Source organism: Melanerpes formicivorus, unplaced genomic scaffold (genome assembly GCF_026170545.1).
Source record: "Melanerpes formicivorus ecotype bairdi unplaced genomic scaffold, bMelFor1.0.p_v2 SCAF_107, whole genome shotgun sequence".
In the NCBI taxonomy this organism is placed as follows: Eukaryota; Metazoa; Chordata; class Aves; order Piciformes; family Picidae; genus Melanerpes; species Melanerpes formicivorus.
This window is the reverse complement of record NW_027142459.1, coordinates 543,419-569,830: the sequence shown is the minus strand read 5'-3', so window position 1 is coordinate 569,830 and position 26,412 is coordinate 543,419. Positions and strand designations below refer to the sequence as shown.

Here is a 26,412-nt window from a genome sequence, read left to right as displayed (position 1 = left end):
AGAGGTTGTGGTGTCTCCATCTTTGGAGACATTCCAAACCCAGCTGTACATTGTGATCCTGGGCAAGCTGTTGTGGGTGCCCCTGCTTTAGCAGGGCACTGGACTGGATGATCTCCAGAGGCCCCTTCCAACCACCACCTTGTTGGGATTCTGGGTTTTTTCATTGGTGTGCCTTGGAACAAAGATATCCATGTCTCTGACAAGTGATGCCAACTCATTCTAACTCCTGCAGAACATCCCCATGCATGATGGTGTGTGGAAGGCTTCAGACTCACCACAAGCAGATGTAATTAACACACTGCTGTTGAATGAAGATGTCCTTGAACCTAATTATTCCTATGTCTAACACTTCAAACCTGCATCCTGTCCAAAGTGTAGTGATGAAGATCTGTTCACCTGATGGCATCAGTTTAATTACCTCTCAATTATTCAAGCAGAAGCATGTAGAAAGTTTCCTGTGTATTGGTTTTGTCCCAGTAATTGATTGTTACTCCAGTGATGCTACCAACATGCAATCAAATAATAAGCAAGACAGAGTGAGCCCAGACAGCAAAAAGGTCACAGGGACAAGCTGGCGGGTGGCACTGAACAGAAACCTGAACTACTCACCCGAAGACATGTCTGGTGCTCCTCAATTTAGCCTCTCAATTCAAGTGTGTGCACAGGAATACAGATGGATGAAAGACCCTGCAGCATAAACAGTGGCAGCAGAGCACCTGGATCTGCAATTCTCTCCTCGAAACAAATGTCTGCGTTCATCCCCAAGTCACCTGAAGCTGCTGGTGAGGGGAGGTGGGGAGACTTGAGAGACTTCCAGAGAGAGAAAGAGGAAAAAAAACTCCTCATGTCCCTCTGTCACAATGTTTTCTAATAATGTGAAAGGGTAATCAAGCAGAAGTTACTTGAGACCACATCTGGAGAGCTGGGTCCAGTTCTGGACTCCCCAGTTCAAGAGAGACAGGAATATATTGGCGAGAGTCCAGTGGAGGCTATAAAGATGCTGAGGGGCCTTGAGCATCTCTGTGAGCGTGCTGGAGCCCTGGAGTAGGCTGCCCAGAGAGGCTGTGGAGTCTCCTTGTCTGGAGAGATTCTGCCTGGCCATTGTGATCCTGGACAAGCTGCTGCGGGTGGCCCTGCTTTAGAAGAAGGGGTGAACTAGATGACCTCTAGAGGTCACTTCCAGTCTCCACCATGCTGGCATTATGTGTGGCCCTCATCTGCAAGAAACTCAGAAGGCTGAGTTTCCTTCCCACCCCATCAGCATCTCTCTCTTTTTTCCCTCTCTCTTCCCTTTGGGAAAGCAGAGGGCTTCATGGAGAGCCTCTGGCACTCCTGGCCAAACCAGCCCTGACCCTTGAGAACACCCTTCTCCCAAACTGAAGACACTGGTGAGGTGGGAATATTTCCAAAATTAGATCATGATGACCTGTCCCCGCTTCAGAAAAGTTAACAAGCTTCCATCATTACTGTGATATACAGAATCATCTGTTGTAGATGAGGTCCAACAGGGCTGGAGGCTGGTCTGTCTCCACCAGCAAAATTGTCTCCTCAACACAAAAGCAAATGGCAGCAACTTTCATACTGTTATCGTGGATGAGGATGGATGAAGGAAAGTTTCTCCCTGCTACCAGCTGCACCTCCATATGGCAGACAGGTTTCCCTTGTTCTTGTATGAAATCATACAATGGCTTGGTTGGGAGAAGCCTTAAAGGTCATCTAGTTTCAAACGCCTTGACATCGGCAGGAACACCTCCTAGTGGGAGGTTACTCAAAGCCTCATCCAGCCTGGTCTTAAATATTTCCAGGCATGAGATGTCCACAAGTTCTCTTTACAATCTGTTCCAGTGTCTCACCAGCTTCACAGTGAAGAACTTCTTCCTAATATTCCAATCTAAGTTTCCCCCACTCTAGTTTCAAATCATTCCCCCTTCTCCTATCACCACAGGCTCTTATAAAAGTCCCTCTCCATCTTTCCTTGAGGTCCCCTTCAGGTACTGGAAGGCTGCTTTAAGGGCTCCCTGGAGCCTTCTCTTCTCCAGGCTGATCAGCCCCAGCTCTCTCAGCCTGCACTCGTATGAGAGGTGCTCCAGCGCTCTGATCATCTCTGTGACCCTCCTCTGAACCCTCTCCAACAGATTTGTGTAATCAGAGCAATCAATAATGACAAACTTCACATTATGATCTTCTTTGCCATTGCAAAATTAATTAAATAGAGTAAATTAAGAGGCTTCCAAATTATTTTGCCAGGACAAGGGGTAATGAGCAAAATCTTGAATATAAGAAGTTCCACCTGAACATGAGGTGGAACTTCTTTAATGTAAAGATGTTGCAGTCCTGCAGCAGGCTGCTAGGAGAGGTTGTGAAGTCTCCATCTCTGGAGAGATTCCAAACCCAGCTGGACACTGTGAGTCTGGGCAAGCTGCTGTGGGTGCCCCTGCTTTAGCAGGGGGAGTTGGACTGGATGATGTCCAGAGGTGCCTCCCAACCCCTAATACTCTCTGATACCTTTGGAGCTGACTGCAGTTCCCCTACTGCCAGTGACAGCTTTAAAGCTGAACCCTGAATTTACTTTGCAGTGGGTTGTGTACACTCATGGTAGGTACCAGGGGTTTTTAAAGTCCCTCTTGTCACATCACAAATTCAGAAAGAGCTGAAGGCAACTCCTTGGAATAAAGCCACCAGGACCGAAATAATGTGAAATATGCAAGTGCAAAAAAAAAAATTGCATAGTTCATCTTGGGCACTCTCAGCATTTTAATGCCTCCACTGCCTTTTTTTTTTCCTCATTCTTTTTTTTTCTGCTTGCTACCTGTTTTCAGCACCCTGAGGCAAAGGTTATTAAGGCAGAACTCAAACTAATCTAACCTGAAGTCTTCCAAGTGATATCACAATTGCTGCAGAATTGCTCTCCGGAAAACACTTCTCTGAAATTCCTAATTATTTCATACTCTAAACTGAGAATTTTTACTCTTTGGCATCAGGTTTATAAATTATTTTGGACAGATCCTGGACACAGAACCTTTAGGAGTAGCCACTCACTCCACGAACAATGTTGAGGTGATGGAGCATGTCCAGAGCAGAGCAACAAAGCTGGTGAAGATCTGGAAAACAAGTCTGGTGAGGAGCAGCTGAAGGAACTGGGGTTGCTCATCCTGGAGAAAAGGAGGCTGAGAGGAGACCTCATTGCTCTCTACAACTCCCTGAAAGGAGGCTGGAGTGAAGAAGGAATTGGTCTCTTCTCCCAGTAACAAACAACAGGACCAGGGAGTGAAGAAGGAATTGGTCCCTTTTCCAAGTAACAAGCAACAGGATCAGGGAAAGACTAGGTTGGACATGAGGAAGAATTTATTCCCCCAAAAGGTTATCAGGCATTGGAACAGGCTGCCCAGGGAAGTGGTAGAGTCCCCACCCCAGGAAGTGTTTAAAAGGCATTTGGATGAGGTGCTTACGGACATGATCTAACAGCTGTGTACAGGGAAATATTAGATTATGATTGGACTCACAGAGTCATAGAATAGTAGGGGTTGGAAGGGATCTCTGGAGATCATCCAGTCCAATCTCCCTGCTCAAGTGAGGTCACCCCCTGTAGTTTGCCCAAGATCACAATGTCCAGGTGAGTTTGCAATCTCTCCAGAGAAGGAAACTCCACAACCTCTCTGGGCAGCCTGCTCTAGGGCTCCAGCACCCTCACAGCAAAAATGTTTCTCCTTAAGTTCAAGTTAAAACTCCTGTATCCCTGTTTGTACCCATTGTCTCTTGTCTTTTCACAGGGCACCACTGAAAAGAACCAAGCTCCATCCTTATGACCCTTAGCTATTTCTATGCATTTATAAGATGCTTTCTCATTTTTCTCTTTTCCAGGCTAAAGAGACCCAGGTCTTTCAGCCTATTCTTGTAAGAGAGATGCTTCAGCTCCCTTATCATCCTTGTAGTCCTCTGATCCTAAGGTCTTTTCCAGCCCTTCCTCAGGATTATAAATTCTGCAGTTTCTATCCTTCTGGAAACCAGCATTCCAAAGAGGAGTAGATACACAAGTGACTGCTTGGATCAGGTTGCCCAAGGCTCTGAACACTTGGACCAGGTTGCCTGGCTCTGAAGACTTCCCAGGGTGATGCATTCATAGCTTCTCTGGACAACCTGTTCCAGTGCCTCACCATCTTTGCAGTGAAGAACTTCCTAGTATCTAAGTTAAATCTACCCTCTTTCATAGCATCTTCATAACAATGGACCTCTCAGACACTGGAGCAAAATCTAAGTCATAAAATCACAGATTTATAGTGTCACAGAATGGTTTGGGTTGGAAGGGACCTTAAAGACCATCCAGTTACAGCCACACAGCCATGGACAGGAACACCCTCCACCAGATCAGGGTGCTCAAGGCCCTGTCACACCCAGCCAAATCCAGAAAGCAACAGAGAAGTATAGAATCAAAATTATTCTTCAGATACTAACTATGGGGGAAAAAAAAACAAACCAGAAACCACCTTCAAATGGCTTCTCCAACTTGCTTCCGGGTACCTCCACCCTCTCTTTACAGAATCACAGAATCACCAAGGCTGGAAGAGACCTCAAAGATCATCAAGTCCAACCTGTCACCACAGACCTCATGACTAAACCATGGCACCAAGTGCTGCATCCAATACCCTCTTGAACACCTCCAGGGACAGTGACTCCACCACCTCCCTGGGCAGCACATTCCAATGACAAATGACTCTCTGAGTTTAGAACTTTCTCTTCACCTCGAGCCTAAACTTCCCCTGGTGCAGCTTGCGACTGTGTGCTCTTGTTCTGGTGCTGGTTGCCTGGGAGAAGAGACCAAACCCCTTCCTGGCTACAACCACCCTTCAGGTAGTTGTAGACAGCAATAAGGTCTCCCCTGAGTTTCCTCTTCTTCAGGCTAAACAATGCCAGCTCCCTCAGCCTCTTCTCATAGGGCTTGTGCTCGAGGCCTCTCCCCAGCCTCGTTCCCCTTCTCTGGACACGTTCAAGTGTCTCAATATCCCTCTTAAATTAAGGGGCCCAGAACTGGACGCAGGACTCAAGGTGTGGCCTAACCATGGCTGAGTACAAGGGCACAATGACTTCCTTGCTCCTGCTGGCCACACTATTCTTGATGCAGGCCAGGATGCCATTGGCCTTCTTGGTCACCTGGACACACTACTGGTTCATGTTTAGGTGGCTGTCAATCAGTACCCCCAGGTCCCTTTCTATTCGGCAGCTCTCCAGCCACTGTGATCCCAGCCTGTAGCTCTGCATGGGGTTGCTGTGGCCAAAGTGCAGCACCCAGCACTTGGACTTGTTGAATGCCATCCTGTTGAATTCCGCCCATCTGTCCAGTAGGTCGAGGCCCCTCCACAGAGTCTTTCTGCCCTCTAACAGATCAACATCTGCTCCCAACTTTAGCCACATATGGTCACCCATGTTTGAAGCAGGAGATCACCAATGAAAGATAAAAGACCAGGAGTACATCAAGTGTCAGGTCACTACTGGAGACTCACCTGTTTTGTTAGAGAGTCGGAAGGACACCATCTTATCAGGGATGCTGCAGACATTCCTCACCGAGGCGATGCAGCTGTAATTGGCATAGTCCTGAGGTCGGAGGTTCTTCAGCTTCAGGATCTTGGTTTCTCCCTGTGTGTGCAAGAAAGAATGGAAGGGAGTGAGGGAGGAGGGAAACACCAAAACTGGCTTTTAGGAGGCAAGAGGAATATGTAGATAGTTTCATGAGGAGCAGCTGAGGGAACTGTTGTTGTTCAGCCTGGAGAAAAGAACCTCATTGCTCTCTACAACTCTCTGAGAGACCCCCTGGTGGGGGCTGGTCTCTTCTCCCAAGGAAGAAGTGAATTGTGTGAGGGGAGGTTTAGATTGGACATGAGGAACAAGTTCTTCTCCAAAAGGGCTGTCAATCCATGCTCCAGGCTGCCCAGGGCAGTGGTGGAGTTCCCATCCTCATCATAGCAGTGTAGATGTGTTTCTGAGGGACATGGTTTAGGCAGATGTTGAAGTGGTCAAGAAAATCCATTTAATATTAAAGGAAAAAAAAAGAAAGCATAGAGTGGGAAATTGGTTGGACAGTCCTGAAGTTATTCTTTGGCATAATAAATCTTAAGGTAGAATTTATGCGCTGAAAAATAAAAACAAAACCAGAAGGTGCAAAAACGCTGCTCTTCTCCTTTCAAAATGGGCTGCTGATGGATTTGGGTTTAAGGCAGCAGTAGAAATGATGGAGCATGGACCTGAATGGGATATGCAATGAAGGAGTTCCTTCAGCCACAATCAAGAGAAAACTGGAGAAGTGGGGATTTCCACTGCAAAACTAGAGAGCAGGACATTTTCACTACAGCATGATATGCAATGGGCACCACAGAACCAGAAACTCAGGAGAAAACAGCAAGTTTCTGAGATATGTATTTTAAATCATAAAGTATATTAGCAAACATCCTGTCCCTGGAACCATTGCAGGTCAGGCTGTTTGGGGCTCTGAGCAGCCTGCTCTAGTTGTAGATGTCCCTGCTGACTGCAGTGGGGCTGGGCTAGATGATGTTTAAAGGTCCTTTCCAATCTAAGGATCAGGAATAGCGTAGCCAGCAGGACTAGGGAGGTGATTGTGCCCTTGTACTTGGCACTGGTGAGGTTGCACCTCAAATACTGTGCTCAGTTTAGGACCCCCCCCCCCCCAATACAAGAAGATCACTGAGAGGCTAGAGCATGTCTAGAGAAGGGAATAAAGCTGGTGAATGGTCTGGAGAATAGGTCTGGTGAAGAGCAGCTGAGGGAACTGGGGTTGTTCAATCTGGAAAAGAGACGGCTGAGGGGAGACCTCATTCCTCTCCACAACTCTCTGAAAGGAGGTTTGAGTAAGGTGAGAGTTGGTCTCCTTCCTGGGAACAAGTGATACGATGAGAGGAAATGACCTCAACTTGCACCAGAGGAGGTTTAGCTTGGATATTAGAAAAAATATCTTCACTGAGCCAGTAATCACGCATTGGAATAGGTTACCCAGTGAGGTGGTGGAGACACTGTCCCTGGAGTGTCCAAGAAACATGTGGACATGGCACTTTGGGACATGGTTTAGGCCATGGTGGTCTCACATTGATGGTTGGACTTGATCATCTTAGAGGTCTGTTCTAACTGAAACAATTCAATGATTCTATGAGTCAAAAAGAGCCTGAAAAAGCCAAAAGAAGGGTTAGACACAACATCCTGAGCATGTCATGGGAGTCTTGAGAGGATGGGAGCTGAGCAAAACACAAGGTGGGAGACATGAAGATGTGATAACATGAAGGGCTGTGAAGACATCAGAGAAAGCTCTATGTATCAGTGCCTGCACATTTTGCATAGTATCCAAAAAACCAAACTTCCTCAGGCTTTCCATCTCCTCCTCCAGCTGTCTGCTTTGAAGTCTCTGCCTCTGATTAGAATGAGAAACTAAAAATGCATCATCCTTACATGAGCCTATGGCAGAACCTCAGCCCAGGGAGGCAGACCCAGGGAAAGGGCTCACAAAGAGTAACCTTTGGAAAAATCTTAGAATCATAGAATTGTTTTGGTTGCAAAAGACCTCTAAGATCATTGAGTCCAATCATCGATCTAAGACCAGCATGGCCATTAAGCCATGTCCAAAAGTGCCATGTCTTCATTATCAGTGTCCTCAAAACACTGAACAACTTGCAACAGTACCTCAGCCTGAGCAACATTTTTAATGTTTCTTAACAAATATCATAGAATCACAAAATAATTTTGGTTGTAAGAGATTTTTAAATCATCCAGGCCTGCCATAAACCCAGCACTGCCAGGTCATCACTAAACCATGTCCCTCAGCATCACATATACATGGCTTTGAAACCCCTCCAGTGATGGAGCCTCCACTATTGTACTCGGCAGCCTCTTCAGTGATTTGGCAACGTTTTTGGGTAAAATAATTATTCCTCATGTTCAACCTAAATCTCCCCTGGGGCAACCTGAGGCCATTTGGTCTTATCACTTGTTACTAGGGAGGAGAAGAGACCAACACCCACCTGGCTCCAGCCTCCTTTCAGGGAGTTTTAGAGAGTGAGAAGTTCTCCCCTCAGCCTCCTTTCTTGCAGGCTGAACAACCCCAGTTCCCTCATGTGCTCCTCACCAGGGCCATTCTCCGGGCCCTTCACCAGCTTTGTTGCCCTTCTCTGGAGCTGCTCCAGCACCTCTCACCTTTCCTGGAGTGAGGGTCCCAAAACTAGAGCCAGGATTTGAGGTGTGGCCTCACCGGTGCTCAGTACAGGGGGCAATCCCTGCCCTGGTCTTGCTGGCCACACTATTGCATGATCAAAGCCAGGATGCTGATGACCTTCTTGGCCACTTGGGCAGACATCATATTCTGCTCACTCTACAGAGGTGAAATCACTTCCCTAATCCTTTTACCATCTGCACCAAATGCCCAGGCCCATATAAGCAATAATAGGGTAGCTTGTGGAAAATGCAGAGATAGAAATGGCAGAGAAGTAATAAAAGAGAAGTAATAAAAGAGAAGACACACTAAGACAGAGAAGAAAAAAAACACTCATTGAAACCATCTTGATTGATATCAGGATTATTGCAACTGAAACATTGCAAGATCAAGTCCTTGAAAGGCTGTTCTGAAAGATAAAATCATAGCATCACAGGATAGCTTGGGTTAGAAGGTACCTCAAAGATCACCTATTTTCAACTCCCCTGACAGGGGCAGAGACATCTCTCAGGTTGCTCAACACCCCATCCAAGACAATATCTGAAAAAGAGGGGATAAAGACCCCATCCCTACGAGGTGGTAGATAGTCCAGTAGAAAGATGGTAGATGCCCCATCCTTGGAAGCACTGGAAGTCAGGGTTTGTCTGGGCTAGAGCTTAGTAGGGTCACATCTACCAAAGTCATTGAGTTCTAGAGACATAGACCAGCTGCATCTCATTCATTCATTCCTTAGCTCAGGACTCCAAGCTGAACTTGTGGGCTGAACTCACAATAGTTTTTTGGATCATGTCCCCAGCTTGCAGAGATGGAGAAAAATGTATATATTTTCTTCACTGGGTTGGATAATTAGCCTAATTATGTCTAATTGCATAATTATTGTAAATAGAGCAAATTTAATCTTGTACTCCGGCTGCACAATCACAATATGTGATGAGGACGATGCAGACTCTTAGGACAAAAAATTCTGTTTCAAGATGGGTTTGGAACTCTTCAGGATTTAAAACACTCCTCCAAGATGAGAATCACAATCTTTGTTCATTTCTTTTTTTTTTTTTCCCCCATGGCAGCTAAAATAAGTTGTCAGTGTTACCTGAATCTTCAAAAGAAGAAGAAAATCAAATCAGAATCATAGAATTGGTGTGGTTGGAAAAGACCTGTAGGAATAAGTTCTACCAGCACTACCATAGCCATTAAACCATGTCCAAAGTGCCATATCCAAAGTTCCATGTCCACATGTTTCTGGAACACCTCCCAGGATGGTGACTCTACCATGTCCCTGGGTAACCTATTCCAAAGCCTGACCACGTCGGCAGCAAAGAAATTGTTCCTAGTATCCAATCTGAACCTCCTCTACTACAGTTTCAGGCCATTTCCTTGATTCTGTCACCTGATACTAGGAAGAACAGACTGACCCCCATCTCACTCCAACATGACTGGGAGTCGTAAAGAGTTCTCCCCTCAGCCTCGTCTTCTCCAGGATAAGAAACTGCAGTTCCCTCAGGTGCTCCTTACCAGACCTGTTCTCCAGAGCCTTTTTGCCCTTCTCTGGACCTGCTCCAGCACCTTGAAGTCCTTCTCAGAGTGAGGGCCCTGGAACTGAACCCAGCATGTGAGGTGTGCCCTCAGCAGTGCTGAGTAAAGGGGGACAACCACTGTCCTGGTTCTTCTGGCCACAGTGTTACTGATCCAGGCCAGGATGCTGTTGGCCTTGTTGGCCACATGGGCCTACACTGACTCATCTTCACCTGCTGTTGACTGGCACCCCCAGATAGTTTTCAGCCAGGCAAATTTCCAGAAACTCTGCCTGATGCCTGAAGCATTCACAGGGTTATTGTCACCCAAGTGCAGGACCCAGCACTTGGCCTTGTGGAACCTCATCCCATTGGCCTCAGCCCATCCAATTTAATGTCATCTATGTCTGTTCAATGTTAAAGAATTCATTTATATCCATTTTCCAGGTGCTTTCTACGTTTTCATAAGACAAGAATAAACAGTGGGGAAAAATTAGACTTTTGCGGGGGTACAACTAATTAGAACATTTAATTCATACATTCACAGAACGTCTTGAGTTTGCAGGAACCTCAAAGATCATCTAGATTCAACCCGCCTGCCATGGGCAGGGACATCTCCCAATAGACCAGGTTGCTGAAAACCTCATCCAGTCTGGTCTTCAATAGTACCACAGGCAATGCCTTCACAACTTTTCTAGGCAATTGTCTTACTACTAGTTTTCCTTTACATTTAATTTGTTTTTCAGGTTGATAATCCACCTTCACACATTCATAGATAGGGATTTTAAGATCATCTAGTTATAGTCCCCTTACCACAAGCAGGGATACCTTCCACTAGACCAGGTTGCTCAAGGCCTCATCCAACCTGGCCTTGGACATCTCCAGCAAGGGGGCATCCACAACCTCTCTGGACAACATGTTCAAGTGTCTTACTACTATCACTGTAAAGAATTTCTTCCTAATCTACAGTTTAATCTACCCTCCTCAAGCTTTAAAGACATCACCCCCAAAAATGCCACCTCACATTGGTATCTCTTCATGCTCAAACACCCATTGAGACTCTTGAACGTGTCCAGAGAAGGGCAATGAGGCTGGGGAGAGGCCTTGAACACAAGCCCTAGGAGAAGGGAGCTGTGATTGTTTAGCCTGGAGAAGAGGAGGCTCAGAGGAGACCTTATTGCTGTCTACAACTACCTGAAGGAAGGTTGTAGCCAGGAGGGGGTTGGTCTCTTCTCCCAGGCAACCAGCACCAGAACAAGAGCACACAGTCTCAAGCTGCACCAGGGGAAGTTTAGGCTCGAAGTGAGGAGAAAGTTCTTCACTGAGAGAGTCGTTCGTCACTGGAATGTGCTGCCCAGGGAGGTGGTGGAGTCACCATCCCTGGAGGTGTTCAAGAGGGGATTGGATGTGGCACTTGGTGCCATGGTTTAGACATGAGGTCTGTGGTAACAGGTTGGACTTGATGATCTTTGAGGTCTCTTCCGACCTTGGTGATTCTGTGATTCTGTGATTCTCATCAGCTCTTACTGTTTGCTATAATATCACAAGATGAAGCAATTAGGCAGAGATATCCAGGAGACATTTAATTACATCTTTTCCCTTTAAAAATATGTATCAGATCTTATAGAAACACTGACAAGATACACTGATTCAACCTGACCTCCAATAAATGTAACAAGGTGATGGATAAGTCTGGGACTATCAACATGACAAGCTGATTTAGGCATTAGGTCAGGCCAGACAGAGATTCTAGGAAGAATGTTCCTAGTAACCCTAAAATAGGTTTGTTTGAAAATAAACATTGACTCTAATTTCATGTGGTATAAATTTGCTGATGATACCAAACTGGGAGGAGTGGTTGACACACCATCAGGCTATGCTGCCATTCAGTGATAGCTGGCCAGGCTGGAGAGCTGGGTGAAGGGAACCTCATAAAATTCAACAGGGGCAAGGGGAGGAATAACCCCTGCACCGGTACAGGTGAGAGGGTGACCTGCTGGGAAGCAGCCCAAAGAAGGAGCTGGGATTGCTGGAGGTTAACAAGTCACCCAGGAGCCAGCAATGCATCCTCATGGCCAAGAAGGCAAATGGTCTCCTGGGTGCATGGCAAAGAGTGCGGCCAGCAGGCTGAGAGAAGTCCTCCTAACCACCTTCTCTGTGAGAGGAAGGCCACATATGGAGTCCTGGGTCCAGTTCTGGGCTCCCCACCTTAAGAGAGACAGGGAACTGTGGATCTCTGGAGCAGGCTGCCCAGAGAAGTTATGGACTCTCCTTCTTTGTAGAGAGTCTAAACCCAGCTGGCCATTGTGATCCTGGCCAACCTGCTGTGTTTGACGATGTCCAGCTGCCCCTTCCAATCCCACCATGCTGGGATTCTGGGACACAGTTTATTAGATATGCTCTGATTTGATGACAGGAAAGATAATCATCAGCATTTCCATATTGAAACAGTAACTCCAAAAGTCCCATCTCAGGGGAGTCTCTCACTTTTTACCCAAAACATTACAACCCTGCAGTTTAGACATGGGAAGGAGCCACAAATTTACTAAACTGGGTCGGTACTTGTTACATTCTAAGTAATCTCATCACATTTAGGCGACCAAGGACTTGACTGTTTAATCTAATTCTCATCTCTGCAACGTTCCAGGCAACATGTTTCTCAGGGAAGGACCAAGCTGCTGTAGCAATATAAAACTGTCAAGTCCAATAAAAAGGAAAAATAAGAAGGTGCTCTCAAACCATTAACTGGACAATATTTATGAGAGTTGCAGGTTGTTTTCTGCTACGAAGACCAAATTACCCAGCACTTTTCAACTCTGCTATTATTTGAGACACTCCAAACCATTTTTTCAATAGAATCATAGAATTTTTTCACTTCACAAAGACCTTTAAAATCCTCGAATCAGCCCAACACCACCATGACCACTAAACCATATCCTGAAGTGCCATGTCCACACGTTTCTTGAACATCTCCAGGGAAGGTGACTCCACATCACAGAATCACAGAATCACCAAGGTTGGAAGAGACCTCAAAGATCATCAAGTCCAACCTGTCACCACAGACCTCATGACTAGACCATGGCACCAACTGCCACATCCAATCCCCTCTTGAGCAGCCCTAGGGACGGTGACTCCACCACCTCCCTGGGCAGCCCATTCCAATGGCTAACAACTCTCTCAGTTAAGAACTTTCTCCTCACCTCCAGCCTAAACTTCCCTGACCTCCTCCCTGGGCAGCTTCTTCCAATGCCCGACCACTCTTGCGGCAAATAAATGTTTCCTAATATCCAACTTAAACCTCTCCTGGAACAATTTCAGACCATGTCTTCTCATTCTATCACCTGACAATAGTGAGAAGAGACCAACCTCCTTTCAGGGACTTGTATAGAGCAATGAGTTCTCCCCTCAGCGTCCTCTTCTCCAGGCTAAACAACTGCAGTTCCCTCAGCTGCTCCTCACCACTCCTGTTCTCTAGACCCTTCACCAGCTTTGATGCCCTTCTCTGGACCTGCTGTAGCCCCTCAATGCCCTTAGAGTGAAGGGCAAAAACTTCTTTTTTTCTTTTTTACAAACTCCATTATGCACTTTATTTTTCAGCCACATTTCTTTGCCAAAAGAGCAATCAGACACTGGAACAGGCTGCCCAGGGAGGTGGTGGAGTCACAGTATCTGGAGGTGCTCAAGAAATGTGTAGACATGACACTTTGGGTCATGGTTTAATGGCCATGGTAGCGTTGGGTTGATGCTTTGACTAGATGATCTCAGAAGTCTTTTCCAAACCCCAAAATTCTGATTTTATTTCCAGACTGTGCAAATGTGCTAACAAAAAATGAAATCTGATCCAGTCCTGCAGAACCTTTTGATGGCTCAGTCTGAGCTAGAGCTCCATTTGTGCCACCTCATCTTTTAAGTGTGTCATTCTGCAACAAAAATTGCTATTCAAAGAAGTGAAAAACAGAATAAAAGGCGGGGGGGGGTGGGGGTGGGGGGGAAATCCAACCTAAACCTAACAGAGGGAGTTGCCATAGAGTTTAGCCTCTTTGAAATGCTTTTCAGACTGGAACATCTTTGCAGTATCATTTTGCATTGTAGTGGAAAAGATTAGGGAGCAGCACAGAAATCAGAGGTTTGGCCTTGCACAGCCCCAGCAAAGACTTCAAAGGGGCCCATGCAGACAGCACTCAATGCTCAAACTATTTTCCCATAGCTTCCTAGTCCATAAGTTTACCAAAAAAAAAGATATTGAAAGATATATTTTGTATTAGGAAGTGATACAGTATCACAGAGGTGGGTTTGTTCCAGAGGTGTAGTTATCTGGAGGGTATCAAATGATAGAATTGTCTAGGTTGGAAAAGACCTTTAGGATCATTGAGTCCAACTGTGAACTCAGCACTCCAAGACACCACTAAACCGTGTCTCTTAGCACCAAACCTCCATGGCGCTGAAACTCCTCCAGGCATGGGCACTCCATCATTCCAATGGGCAGGCCTTGACAACCCTTTTGGGGTAGAATACAATCATAAAATTGTTTTGGTTGGAAAAGACCTCCAAGATCAAGTCCCACTGTCAACCCAACACCACCATGGCCATTAAACCATGTCCCAAAGTGCCACGTTTCTTGAATACTTCCAGGGACGATGAATCCGTCATCGCACTGGGCAGCCTGTTCCAATACCTGACCATACTTCCAGTGCATAAATTCTTCCTGATATCCAACCTAAATCTCCCCTGGTGCAACTTGAGGTAATTTCCTTTTTCCTATTTGTTCTTTAGGAGAAGACACCAACCCAAATTGGTTCCAACCTCCTTTCAGGGAGTTGTAAAGAACCAGAATGTCTCCCCTCAGCCTCCTTTTCTCCAGGCTGAGCAACCCATTTCCCTCAGCTGCTCTTCACCTGTGCTCTAGACCCTACAGCAGCTTCGTTGCACTTCTCTGGACCCACTCTATCACCTCAGTGTCCCTCTTGGAAGGAGTGGCCTGAAACTTGCCCACCTCACAAACCCGGCAGGCATACACAGGCAGATCCAGTTACAAGGAGGTGCAAGTTGATTAAGGAAGTTATAAAATCTAAGCCTTCATTCCTACCTGGGTAAAGAAGGGCTCATAGATCTCCACTCCTTTATCAGACCCTTGCAGCAGTACCTCCTGGCCACGTCTCCAGCTGTACCGGACTGGTGGGTTGGAGTTGGCAACGCACCTGAGAAACACTGTCCTCTCATAGTAAAACTGCTCCTTTGCTTCCCCGATGCTCTGGTGGACTGTGACTACTGGGTCATCCAAATCTGGAAAGACAGAGAGAACAACCCAGATATAGTCAGGCTTCAAGCAGACTCCATGATGGTTCACAGAGTCTTTGTGACAGGAAGAGTCTCTGTAATGAGAAGTCTCTACGGTGGGAAGGTCTTCACCACAGGAAAAGTCTCTGCTATGGGAGGGTCTAGATGATGGAAAGAGTCTCTGTGATGGGAAAGGTCTCTGCTATGGGAAGAATCTCTACAATGGGAAAAGTCTCTGCTATGGGAAGAGTCTCTATGATGGGAAGAGTCACTGCAATGGGAAGACTCTCTATAATGGGAAGACTCTCTACAATGCAGATGCATCACCTTGCAGACAAGTCAACATCAAGTCAGGGTCAACAGAGATCCAAAAGCCCCATTTCTAGGATTTTTGCAGTAGATTCTAGAGCTTGTTTTCCTCTGCACAACACCAGGCACAACTGGATCTTTGTTTACCACTCAGATTTGGGCTCTAACAATACACACAATACCATATATGATAATGTCAATCACATTTCTATTATGTTTCCACTAATATTTAATTTCCTTCTGTTTTTCATCTTGGCTCCTTGTTTCTTACATATGATTTTCATTTAAATATCTCTTAGACAAAATACTTTCTAAAGCTTTGGAAATAAATAGCCAGACTCATTTGCATCCTAATGGCAGGATCCACCAGCACATAGATCATGTGCATGCAGCTGTTTTCCTTTAAAGCAGCGATTTAATGGAGTAATTTAATGCACATTCCCCTTCTTTTAGCTCCATGCATTTAATGTGGAGCAGGTAAATTCATCACAGGCTTTAGAGCATACTTCTCTTGATTAAAATACAGATATCAAATAATTACTGCCGCTACATCAGCTTAAAGAAAATTTCATCCCCACAACCAAATTCTCTCATCTTACATAGGGAAGATTTAACAATAGCCCTTGCAATGGGAGGACACTAATAATTTGGGCAGCAGGATGTTACTATTGTTTATTATTTATAGATTCATGGAATAGTTGGATTAGAAGGGACCCAGTTCTAACACCCTGCTACGGACAGGAACACCTTCCACTGGACCAGATTGCTCAAGGCCTCAACCAACCTAACCTTGAGCACCTCCAAAGAGGGGGTATCCGTGACACCCTGGGCAACATGTTGTGAGCTTTACCTACAAGTACAAGTAGGTTGAAGATGGAAAAAGAAATGAACCTAGAAAAGGAAGTAGCTATTTTTACTAAGTACTTATTCAAATCACTCATACTCCCAAATCATGTGGTAGGCAACACTCTGGTGACCTTCCGGGAGAGATTACACTACCTGCAGAGCTGTGGAAGTTCATTGACTCATAGACTAGTTTGGGTTGGAAGGGACCTTTGAAGGTCATCTAGTCCAATCCCACTGCAGTTAGCAGGGACATCTGCAAATAGATTAGGCTGCTCAGAGCTGCAAAAAATGACCTAAGTAATCAACAAAATCCCATGCTGCTCCAGACCATATCTGCCTGAGATGTGTTACTAAGAGCTGGAGTCTATCAATGAAGAAACCATGAGCAGAAAAGTAACAAACACTTGGTGATGTACTTTTACAGAGCAAACATTTGCTTTATTCTTCTGATGAGGTTATAAATACACCTGATTCAAAACCACTGAGTGAACTCTTCACAGCAGCATGTCCTAATGGCATACAGAGGGTGGCACAGACTGTATCATAGAATCACAGACTTCTTAGGGTGGGAAGGGACCTTCAAAGGACATTCAGTCCAAACCCCCTGCAGTGGACAGGGATATTTTCAACTAGAGCAGGTTGCTCAGAGCTCCAACCAACCTGACCTGAAACGGTTCTAGGGATGGGACATCTACCACCTCCATGGGCAACCTCGTCCAGGGTCTCAGCAAGCACACTCAGTGCCAAACTTTCTTTCCTTCTCTCCAGTCTGAATCTCCCTTCAGAGTTTGAAACCCTTGTCCTGTATCAACAGTCCCCGCATCTTATCAAACCACTTAAGGGGGGGGGGGGGTGGGCAGAGGCAGGTGGGACCATCATTAATAACTTTAATAGATGAGCATGTTTGAGAAGTCCACACTGAAAAAGAAATTTGAGCTTTAAAATGATTCTTTAGCTGCTTGCACTTTGCATAAAAAAGAATAAAGCTGAAGAGTCTCTTGATTAATGAGCAACAAACCGCGTTCCCAAATTTCAGATAATTCAAGCAATAATCTCTTGTAACAGCTCACGGATTGTAAGTAAATGTTACCCTCCTTTCTCCTCCACAAAAATGCTTAATTTAATAGCTCAGAAACAAATTATGAGCCATGTTGCTCCAAATTAGGGTGGCATTTCCTAATGAGCTTTCAGTTTTTGTTGTAAAGGTTATTTCAAAGCACGGCAGCGTTTGAAAAGGGACGAGACAGCTGAAACATTCTGTCTGCTACTCGTGGAATAGAAAAAGCAAAAAAAAAAAAAGAAGGAAAAAAAAAAAAAAGGAGGAAAATTAGCTTACTGCAATTTTTTAGGGCAAAACACCTGTTCCATCTCTTGTGATGAGCAACAGAACATTTCACACATGAATGCTTTCCACCCTCTGCTGGTTAAAGCGCATCCTTAGACAACAAACAAGGATGACTGGCAGCCAAGAGCTTCCAACACCAAGTCATAGAATCATAGAATCAGGGGATCACAGAACTGTTTCATTTGGAGAAGGGGAGTAGAATAGAATAGAATAGAATAGAATAGAATAGAATAGAATAGACCAGACCAGACCAGACCAGACCAGACCAGACCAGACCAGGTTGGAAGAGACCTTCAAGATCATCACGTCCAACCTATCATCCAACACCACCTAATCAACTAAACCATGCAACCAAGCACCCTATCAAGCCTCCTCCTAAACACTTCCAGTGATGGTGACTCCACCATCTCCTTGGGCAGCCCATTCCAATGGCAATCACTCTCTCTGTGTATAACTTCCTCCTAACCTCCAGCCTAAACCTCCCCTGGTGCAGCTTGAGACTGTGTCCTCTTGTTCTGGTGCTGGTTGCCTGGGAGAAGAGACCAACCTCTGCCTGTCTACAACCTCCCTTAAGGTAGTTGTAGAGTGCAATAAGGTCACCCCTGAGTCTCCTCTTCATCGAGTCCAACCATCAACCCAACACCACCATGGCCATTAAGCCACATGCCTCAGCACCACATCCACATGTCTTTTAGATACACCCAGGGATGGTAAGTTCACCATCTCCCTGGGCAACCTACTCCAGTGCCAGGTCACAAGACCCCTTCTTGAATTTCTCACCTTTAGAAGAAGGTATGACATGGTTTGAAGGTGGAGGAGAACTGATTCTGGTCAGTCTGTTTGGACTCAATGATCTTAAAGGTCTCTTTCAATCAAAATGATTCTATAATCAGAGAGGCTGCAAGATAGCATCCTCATGGACTTTCAGTGTTTGACTGATCACAGCCCTGAGCAATCTAACCTTATTCTGGAGTTGCTCTTGGTTTGAAAAGTAGGATGGACAAAAGGTTGTTTCCAACCTAAATTACTCCATGATGTCATGAGCTGTGCTGATATTGCTTACTTGAGCTACCTGCTCCCTTGTGATGAGTCCCTGGTGGATGTATGGTTAATCCTCTGGTGCTGGTACTTCTTCATGAGAATAAAAAGAAACAGAAACCATCTTTCTACATGATGCTGTACCGTTGGGGAGAAGAGGGAATGGACTGAAGCTGGAAGAGGGGAGATTTAGACTGGAGATTAGGAAGAAATTTTTTATGGTGAGGGTGGTGAGACACTGGAACAGGTTACCCAGGGAGGTTGTGGATGTCCCCTCCCTGGAAGTGTTCAGGGCCAGGTTGGACGAGACCTTGAGCAAACTGGTCTAGTGGAAGGTGTCCTACCCATGATGAGGGGGTTGCAACTGGATGATCTTTAATGTCTCTTACAATCCAAACCATTTTATGATTTCATTCTATGATTCACTCCCACCATAGAAAGACGTGTTCAAGGCCTTGAGCAACCTGGTCTAATGGGAGGTGCCCCTGCCCATGTCAGGGGGTTTGGAACTTGATGATCTTTAAGGTCCTTTTCAACTCAAACCATTCTGTGATTCTATAACAGGGGATGGATCTTGTTAGGAGTATAAGGAAACCTAAAAAACAATTTTAGTTGGGAATGTCAACATGTCAAGTCCTCTGCCAAAGCTCTTGGTAATGAACAATTAATGGAGAATTCCCACTGCAGAACTCTACTGATTTTTCCATCAGCAGTACTGGAAAGATCTCAACAGCTGCGTCAAAGCAAGAGAAGCAGCACTACTAAGAGACAAAAGAATGCTTGCAATTGTTGCAACATTTCACCCAACACACCACTGCCCACACTGTTGTTGGGCAGGCTTGGACAAATGTTCTGCTGGGTTGTTGTTATGTAAGACTCTACTTTGCTCAGGCACTGGATATGCTTCAAGCATCATCAAAAATGTGCTTTTTTGATATCACTGTCAAGTTGTTCTGCAGAGATAGTAGCTGTGCAGAGACTAGTAGTGCAACTACTGAAGTTATTGTCTTTAGACAGGTGATAGGAGGAGAGACAATGATTTTGAGCTGGAAGAGGGGAGATTTAGACCGGATCTTAGAAAAACACTGGAACAGGTTGCTCAGAGATGTTGTGGATGACCCCTCCCTGGAGGTGTTGAAGAGGGACTTGGACAACCTGGTCTAGTGGAAGGTATCCCTGCCCACAGCTGGGAGCTTGAAACTAGATGATCTTTAACACCTGTTCCAACCCAAACTGTTCTATCATCTATGATTTTTAAATCAACTCATCTCTTATGAAAGCTCCCCAGAACTCTAGCTTCAGTGTCTAATTGAATTGTTACTAATTGATATTCAAATTTCCAAACAGACTCTACAAAACCCAACTATTTAAAGCCCTGCACATATGTGTAAGTGTCTGTGGGTGTTCGTTGCCTAAAGGCACTAGAACAATGAGGGACTTGGCAGTTTGGGAGGGGAGTTATGTACTTGGGGGTGTGCACAAAACTTCAGAGTCATAGAATCATAGAATGGTTTGGGTTGGAAATGAAGGGTCATCTTTGAGATCTTTGACTAGAGCAGGTTGCTCAGAGCCCCAAACAAAATGACCTAGAATGGTTCCAGGAAATTGGGTATCTACCACCTGTCTGGGCAACCTGGGACAAGCTTTCACCACCCTCAGTGTCAAACATTTCTCCCTCCTTTCCAGTCTGAATCTCCCTCTTTTAGTTTCAAACCTTCACCCCTCATCCTGGCACAACAGGCCCTTCTCAAAACTTGTCCCCAGTTTTCCGATTGGCCCCTATAAGCACTGAAAGGTCCCCAGAAGGTCTCCCAGGAGCTTTTCCTTCTCCAGGCTCAACACCACCTCCTCTTTAAGCCTTGCCTCCTAGCAGAGTGCTTCCAGCCCTCCCATCATTGCTGTGGCCTCCTCTGCCCGTCTCCAACAGGTCCACATGTCTCCTGTGCTGAGGACTCCAGAAGTGGCCCCAGCACAGCAGTTGGGGGCTCAGCAGAAAAGAGCAGAGTAGAATCCCCTCTCTCCGTCTGCTGCCCCCTCTGCTGGGGATGAAGCCCAGGGCACAGCTGGCTCTGGTCTGGGTGAGCATAGTGCCAGCTCATCTCCAGCTTTTTCCACCAATGAAGCAGTTAACTTGGGAAGAGGGAAGAAGGGAAATCACAGAGGAGACAGGGAAATCTTACTGAAGCAGAGAAAGATTTAGCATTAAGAAGCTCAGCTGGATGAATCATTGAAGTGTGAGGAGAAAGGGAAAAAAAAAAAAAAACACACTAAAATTCTCATTTTGGGTTGATGAAATTATGAAGAGTTAACTGACTAATCACTCTTTAAATTAAGCTGAAGTCATGGGTGTTGCAATGTCGTTAAAGCCTATTAATCAAAATGAAAATAATTATAGAAGCATGTTTTCCACTGAGGTTTCTGCCACCATTAGGTTCAATTTTTCAGTCTTTAATCTTGGAATTGAACCCAACCATTTCCCAAACCCAGATGGCAAAAGGATGCTAAGAAAGGCATTGGAAGAATTCCTCTTCCACATGTCTAAGTTCCCAAACAAACACCAAAACTTGGGGAAGCTTCTCAATTGAGTATCATAGAACCACTGAGGTTATAAAAGGCCTCTAAGATCAAGTCCAACAAACTAACACCACCATGCCTATGAAACCATGGTACCATGTTTACTCATTTTTGAACAACTACTATCACAGAATCATAGAATTATTGTGGTTGGCAGAGACCTTTGAGACCATCAAGTCTAACCGTCAAACCAACACTACTAGGCCCACTAAACCATTTCCCAAATTGCCATGCCTACATGTTTTTCCAATGTATAGAATCATGGAATTGTTGAGGTTGGCAGAGACCTTTGAGATCATCAAGTCTAACCATCAAACCAACACTACCAGGCCCACTAAACCATTTCCCAAATTGCCATGCCTACATGTTTTTCCAATGCATAGAATCATGGAATTGTTGAGGTTGGAAGAGACCTTTGAGATCATCAAGTCTAACCACTCACCTGGAGCTCTCAATCCCACCACTACTGCAATGCCACTACCATGAAATGCACTGTGAATTGTATCACACTGGTCAACGATGCCTGGGTAGAAGGTGCAAAGACATGTGGCAGATATTATACCTGTCCTATCTATGCTCACCTGCAAAGCCCTGGAGCTATCATGCTGTCTCTTGGTAAGATGGTTGATGTCCATGACATTGGAGTTCTATTCCAACCAAAACAATTACAGAATCACAGAATCACCAAGGTTGGAAGAGATCTCAAAAATCATCAAGTCCAACCTGTCACCACAGACCTCATGACTAAACCATGGCACCAAGTGCCACATCCAATCCCCTCTTGAACACCTCCAGGGATGGTGACTCCACCACCTCCCTGGGCAGCACATTCCAAAGGCTAACAACTCTCTCAGTGAAGAACTTTCTGCTCAACTCGAGCCTAAACTACCCCTGGCACAGCTTGAGACTGTGTCCTCTTGTTCTGGTGATGGTTGCCTGGGAGAAGAGGCCAACCCCCTCCTGTCTACGACCTCCCTTCAGGTAGCTGTAGACAGCAATAAGGTCTCCCCTGAGCCTCCTCTTCTCCAGGCTAAACAACCCCAGCTCCCTCAGCCTCTCCTTGTAGGGCTTGTGCTCCAGGCCTCTCCCCAGGTTTGTTGCCCTTCTCTGGACACGTTCAAGTGTCTTGATGTCTCAGAATTGGACACACACACACAGAAATAATGGCTATAACTATATGAAACATGGATCGTCTCCTCCAGCTCCACCCGAGTATTGGAGGAGTTCCACATACCCAAACAAGAGGGCAAGATCACTGGGCTGGATTTGCTCTGCTGTGGTTTGTCTGGGTTTTGTTGCCCTTTTCTCTTTTTATTTTTCTTTCTTTTTTTTTTTTTTTCCAGCTTCTGGGACCTCACAGTTTGCTGATTTCAGTTGTTAATTAGCTGCCTTTGTCTTCAGATGTTCAAAGCAAGCAACACTTGGAAGCCGGGATAATAATAAAGCATACATCTGGTAAAGTGATTGAAGCTGCTTCATCAAGACACCCAGAGAGGAGACAGCAGTGACGTGTATATTTAGCCTGCCTAACTCGTAAGTTATTCTTAAATACCAAAATACAACATTTTTTTCCTACTGTTTTCCTCACTGTGTCCTCCATGACACAGCACAAGGTACTGATAATGACATGGTTTGAAGTGATTTGTGGTGCTGTGTGCTATAAACAATTCTGGTTCGGAACTTCAGAGAAAGCAAGCAAAAATCTAAAAAATCAGGGGGAAAAAAATCAAAGCATTAGAAATATCAAGAAAAAAAAAACCAGAAAGTTCAGACAATCAGAAATCCCTGGGAGGTGGTGGACTCACAGTCCCTGGAGGTGTTAAAAAAAATGTATAGACATGGCACTTTGGGGCATGGTTTAGTGGGCATGGTGCTGGGTTGACATGATTGGTGATGTTGGTTGGACTTGATGATCTTAGAGGTCTTTTCCAACCTTAACAATTCTATGAAATGCACAAAAATCCAACAAATTCCTCTGTCTTGCACACCTGTGGAATGGATAATGAAGTGTCTTGGTGCCACGCTTTACTACGTGTAGGAGACTCAAGAATCACAGAACTGTTGAGGCTGGAAAGGACTTTTGAGGTCACCGAGTCCCACCACTTGCCTAGTCCTCACAATCCCACCACTATTGCTCAGCCACTACCACAAATCACATCCCACAGCACCACATCCATGCACCTTTTAAATACCTCCAGGGATGGTGATTCCACCACCTCCCTGAGCAGCCTAATCCACATCTTGACAAACCATTCTGTGAAGAATATTTTTTCTTAACATCCAACCTGAACCTTTCCTGGCACAACTTGAGGCCATTTCCTCTTGACCTGTCACTTGTTGCATGTACCAACCCCACCTGGCTTCAACCTTCTTTTAGGGAGTTGTAGATGGTGAAGAAGTCCCCCCTCAGCCTCCTCTTCTGAAGACTAAACTCCAGTTCCATCTGCTGCTCCTCATAAGACTTCCATTCAAGGCCCTTCACCAACTTGCTTGCTCTTCTCTGGACACGCTCCAGCACCTCAATATCCTTCTTGTGGAACTCAAACAAGCTGGGAACAGGGAAGATGAGCTACTCAGAGTTCCACATCTTTCCCTCTCCAGCCTTTAAAATGTGATTTATTATGCATCTGCAGCACCATGCTGCACGTGCAGCACAGAGACAGCAGCAGCAGCAGCAAACAAGCTTCATTTACAAGGCCAGATCTTAGGAAAAAGCAAGTCTTTCTTCCTTGCTCCTATGAATCCAAGAGCATGACCCTGGGAGACCCCTGATGAGCTGTTATTGATTTCCAATACCATTTGGGGAAGATCAAACACATGCTAGAAGGCTGCTAACATGCTCAAACACAAAAGGACAAACAGAATGACCTTAGTAGTTGACAATACCCCACGCAGCTCCAGACCATGTCTGCCTGAGATGCTTTACTAAGAGCTGGAGTCTATCAATGAAGAAACCATGAGCAGAAAAGTAACAAACCATTGGCGATGTACTTTTACAGAGCAAATATTTGCTTTATTCTTCTGATGAGGTTATAAATAGACCTGATTCAAAACCACTGAGTGAACTCTTAATACCAGCATGTCCTAATGGCATAAGGAGGGTGGCACAAGCTGTAGCATAGAATTACAGCCTGCTTTGGGTGGGAAGAGGAAGCTTTCAAGGTTATCTAATCCCCCTGCAGTGGGCAGGGACATCTGCAACTAGAGCAAGTTGCTCAGAGCCCCAAACAAGCTGACCTAAAATGGTTTCAGAAATGGAGCCCAGACCTCCTTTCCAATCTCCATGGATTTCAGGGATGACACCAGGGGTCCCTTCCAACTCCAGTGATGATCTCCAGAGGTCCCTTCCACCCCTCACCAATACAAATTACTACATTCAGTAGAAGAACTGCTGTGAAAAAGAACCCCCTGATAGATCTGTGAAGCACAGGAGGTCAAACTAGACTGATGTGGTGGTCAAGTTGAGTATTAAATGTTATGAAAAAATGTAATTAAGGAAAGACTTGATTAACAAATTCCAGATCATTATCATTAAATCAAGCACACTTGAATCAAGAAATGAACTTATTTAAACTATCTTTGTATTCCAGTTGCACTGGGCTATGCTGAAACATCAGCACACTTTGGTTCCCCACTTCATAGGCTGCTTTGGATGGGAAGGGTCCTTTCAAGGTCATCTAGTCCAACACCCCTGCAGTTATCAGGGACTTCTGCAACTACAGCAGGTTTCTCAGAGTCCCAAACAACCTGACTTGTAATGGTTCCAGGGATGGGGCATCTCCCACATCTCTGGGTAACTTGGGCAAGGGTCTCAGCACCCTCAGTGTCAAAAATTCCTTCCTTTTCTCCAGCCACTTTTAGAGGAACTAAGAATACCCACATGCAAAGCATGTAAGAAACAAGAGTTTAAGGCACTTCCCGTAGATTCATAGATTTACAGAATGGTTTGGGGAGAGACCTTAAAGATCATCCACTCCCAATTCCCCTGCCATGGTCAGGGACACCTCTCACTATCCCAGGTTGCTCAAGGCCTCACCCAGTCTGTCCTTGAACATCTCCAGGGAGGAGGCTTCCACAACATCCCTGGGCAACATGTTCCAGTGTCTCACCACCCTCACTGTAAAGAAATTCTTCCCAACATTCAGTCTAAATCTCCCCTCCTCCAGCTTCAATCCATTCCCCCTCATCCTATCACAATGAGCCCTTGTAAAATGTCCCTCTTCAGTTTTCTTGTAGTCCCCCTGCTTTAGGTACTGGAAGGCTGCTATAAGGCTCTCCCTGGAGCTTTCTCTTCCCAGGCTGAACAGACACAACTTTTATACTGCATGCACTGAAAGGAGAGCTAGATAACACACCAGCAGTTATTAAAATATCCATAATATATAACTCCACTGCAGGATTTTCAATTTCTGGTGATTCATCTTCCTTTTATGAACTAAGATTCAGATCTAAGCATGTTGGACAGTCTTCAAGAGACACAAATCCTTATCCCAATAAATAAAACTGTATGAGGATGAATTCTGTGCTAACTGCCTTGCTCTTTTCCTTGTTTTTTATCCTTGTTTGTATACTTGTTCTTATTCTTATTTTTTAAACATGTAACCTTGGTCTTTTTGGCTTTGGTGAATGGATGATTTGGGACTAGAGCATCTCTGTGAGGAGGAATGGCTGAGAGACCTGGGATAGTGGAGCCTGGAAAAAAGCAGCCTGAGAGGGGCTCACTGCTCAGCAAGAGCTATAGGTCACAAAGATGGAGCCAGACTCTTTTCAGTGGTGCCCAGCAACATAACAAGGGTTAATGGGCACGGACTGGAACCCGGGAGGTTCCACTTGAAGATGAGGAGAAAATTCTTTGATATTAGGGTGCTGGAGCCCTATAGCAGGCTAGCCAGAGAAGGTGTGGAGTCTCTTTCTCTGGAGAGATTCTAAACCCACCTGGACATTGGGATCCTGGGCAAACTGCTGTGGGTGACCCTGCTTTAGCAGGGGCCTGGACTGGATGATCTCCAGAGGTCTCTTCCAACCCCCAGCATGATGTGATTACATTATAAAGGAAAAAAGGCTTTACCTACCACATGAGGAGAAACAGGCACCAATACTAAATGCCACCTGATACCCATGAAATATTACTAAGAATAATTGTTACAAAAAGGTCTTTTTAACATAATAAGCAAGCCATTATTTGCTGCAAAATCCCAAACCTAATAAATGCTTGTTCCTTCATTTTGTAAAGGAAGGAAATTTAATTTTGTCTAAATAATGAAAATCATAGAATCATAGAATTGTTTCAGTTGGAAAAGCCCTCT

General features: G+C 45.2%; 1 protein-coding gene across 3 annotated transcripts in view; it reads right to left on the bottom strand.

The window, feature by feature from the left end:
• Positions 1-26,412, bottom strand: part of MDGA2 (MAM domain containing glycosylphosphatidylinositol anchor 2) — a 353,148-nt gene that overhangs the window by 149,767 nt on the left and 176,969 nt on the right. For all 3 annotated transcript variants that reach the window (XM_068166809.1, XM_068166808.1, XM_068166811.1), the window contains exons 4-5: positions 14,804-15,000; positions 5,499-5,631 (exon numbers count right to left, since the gene is read on the bottom strand). In XM_068166809.1, coding sequence (XP_068022910.1) covers positions 5,499-5,631; positions 14,804-15,000 — 330 coding nt within the window. The remainder of the gene's footprint in view (positions 1-5,498; positions 5,632-14,803; positions 15,001-26,412) is intronic.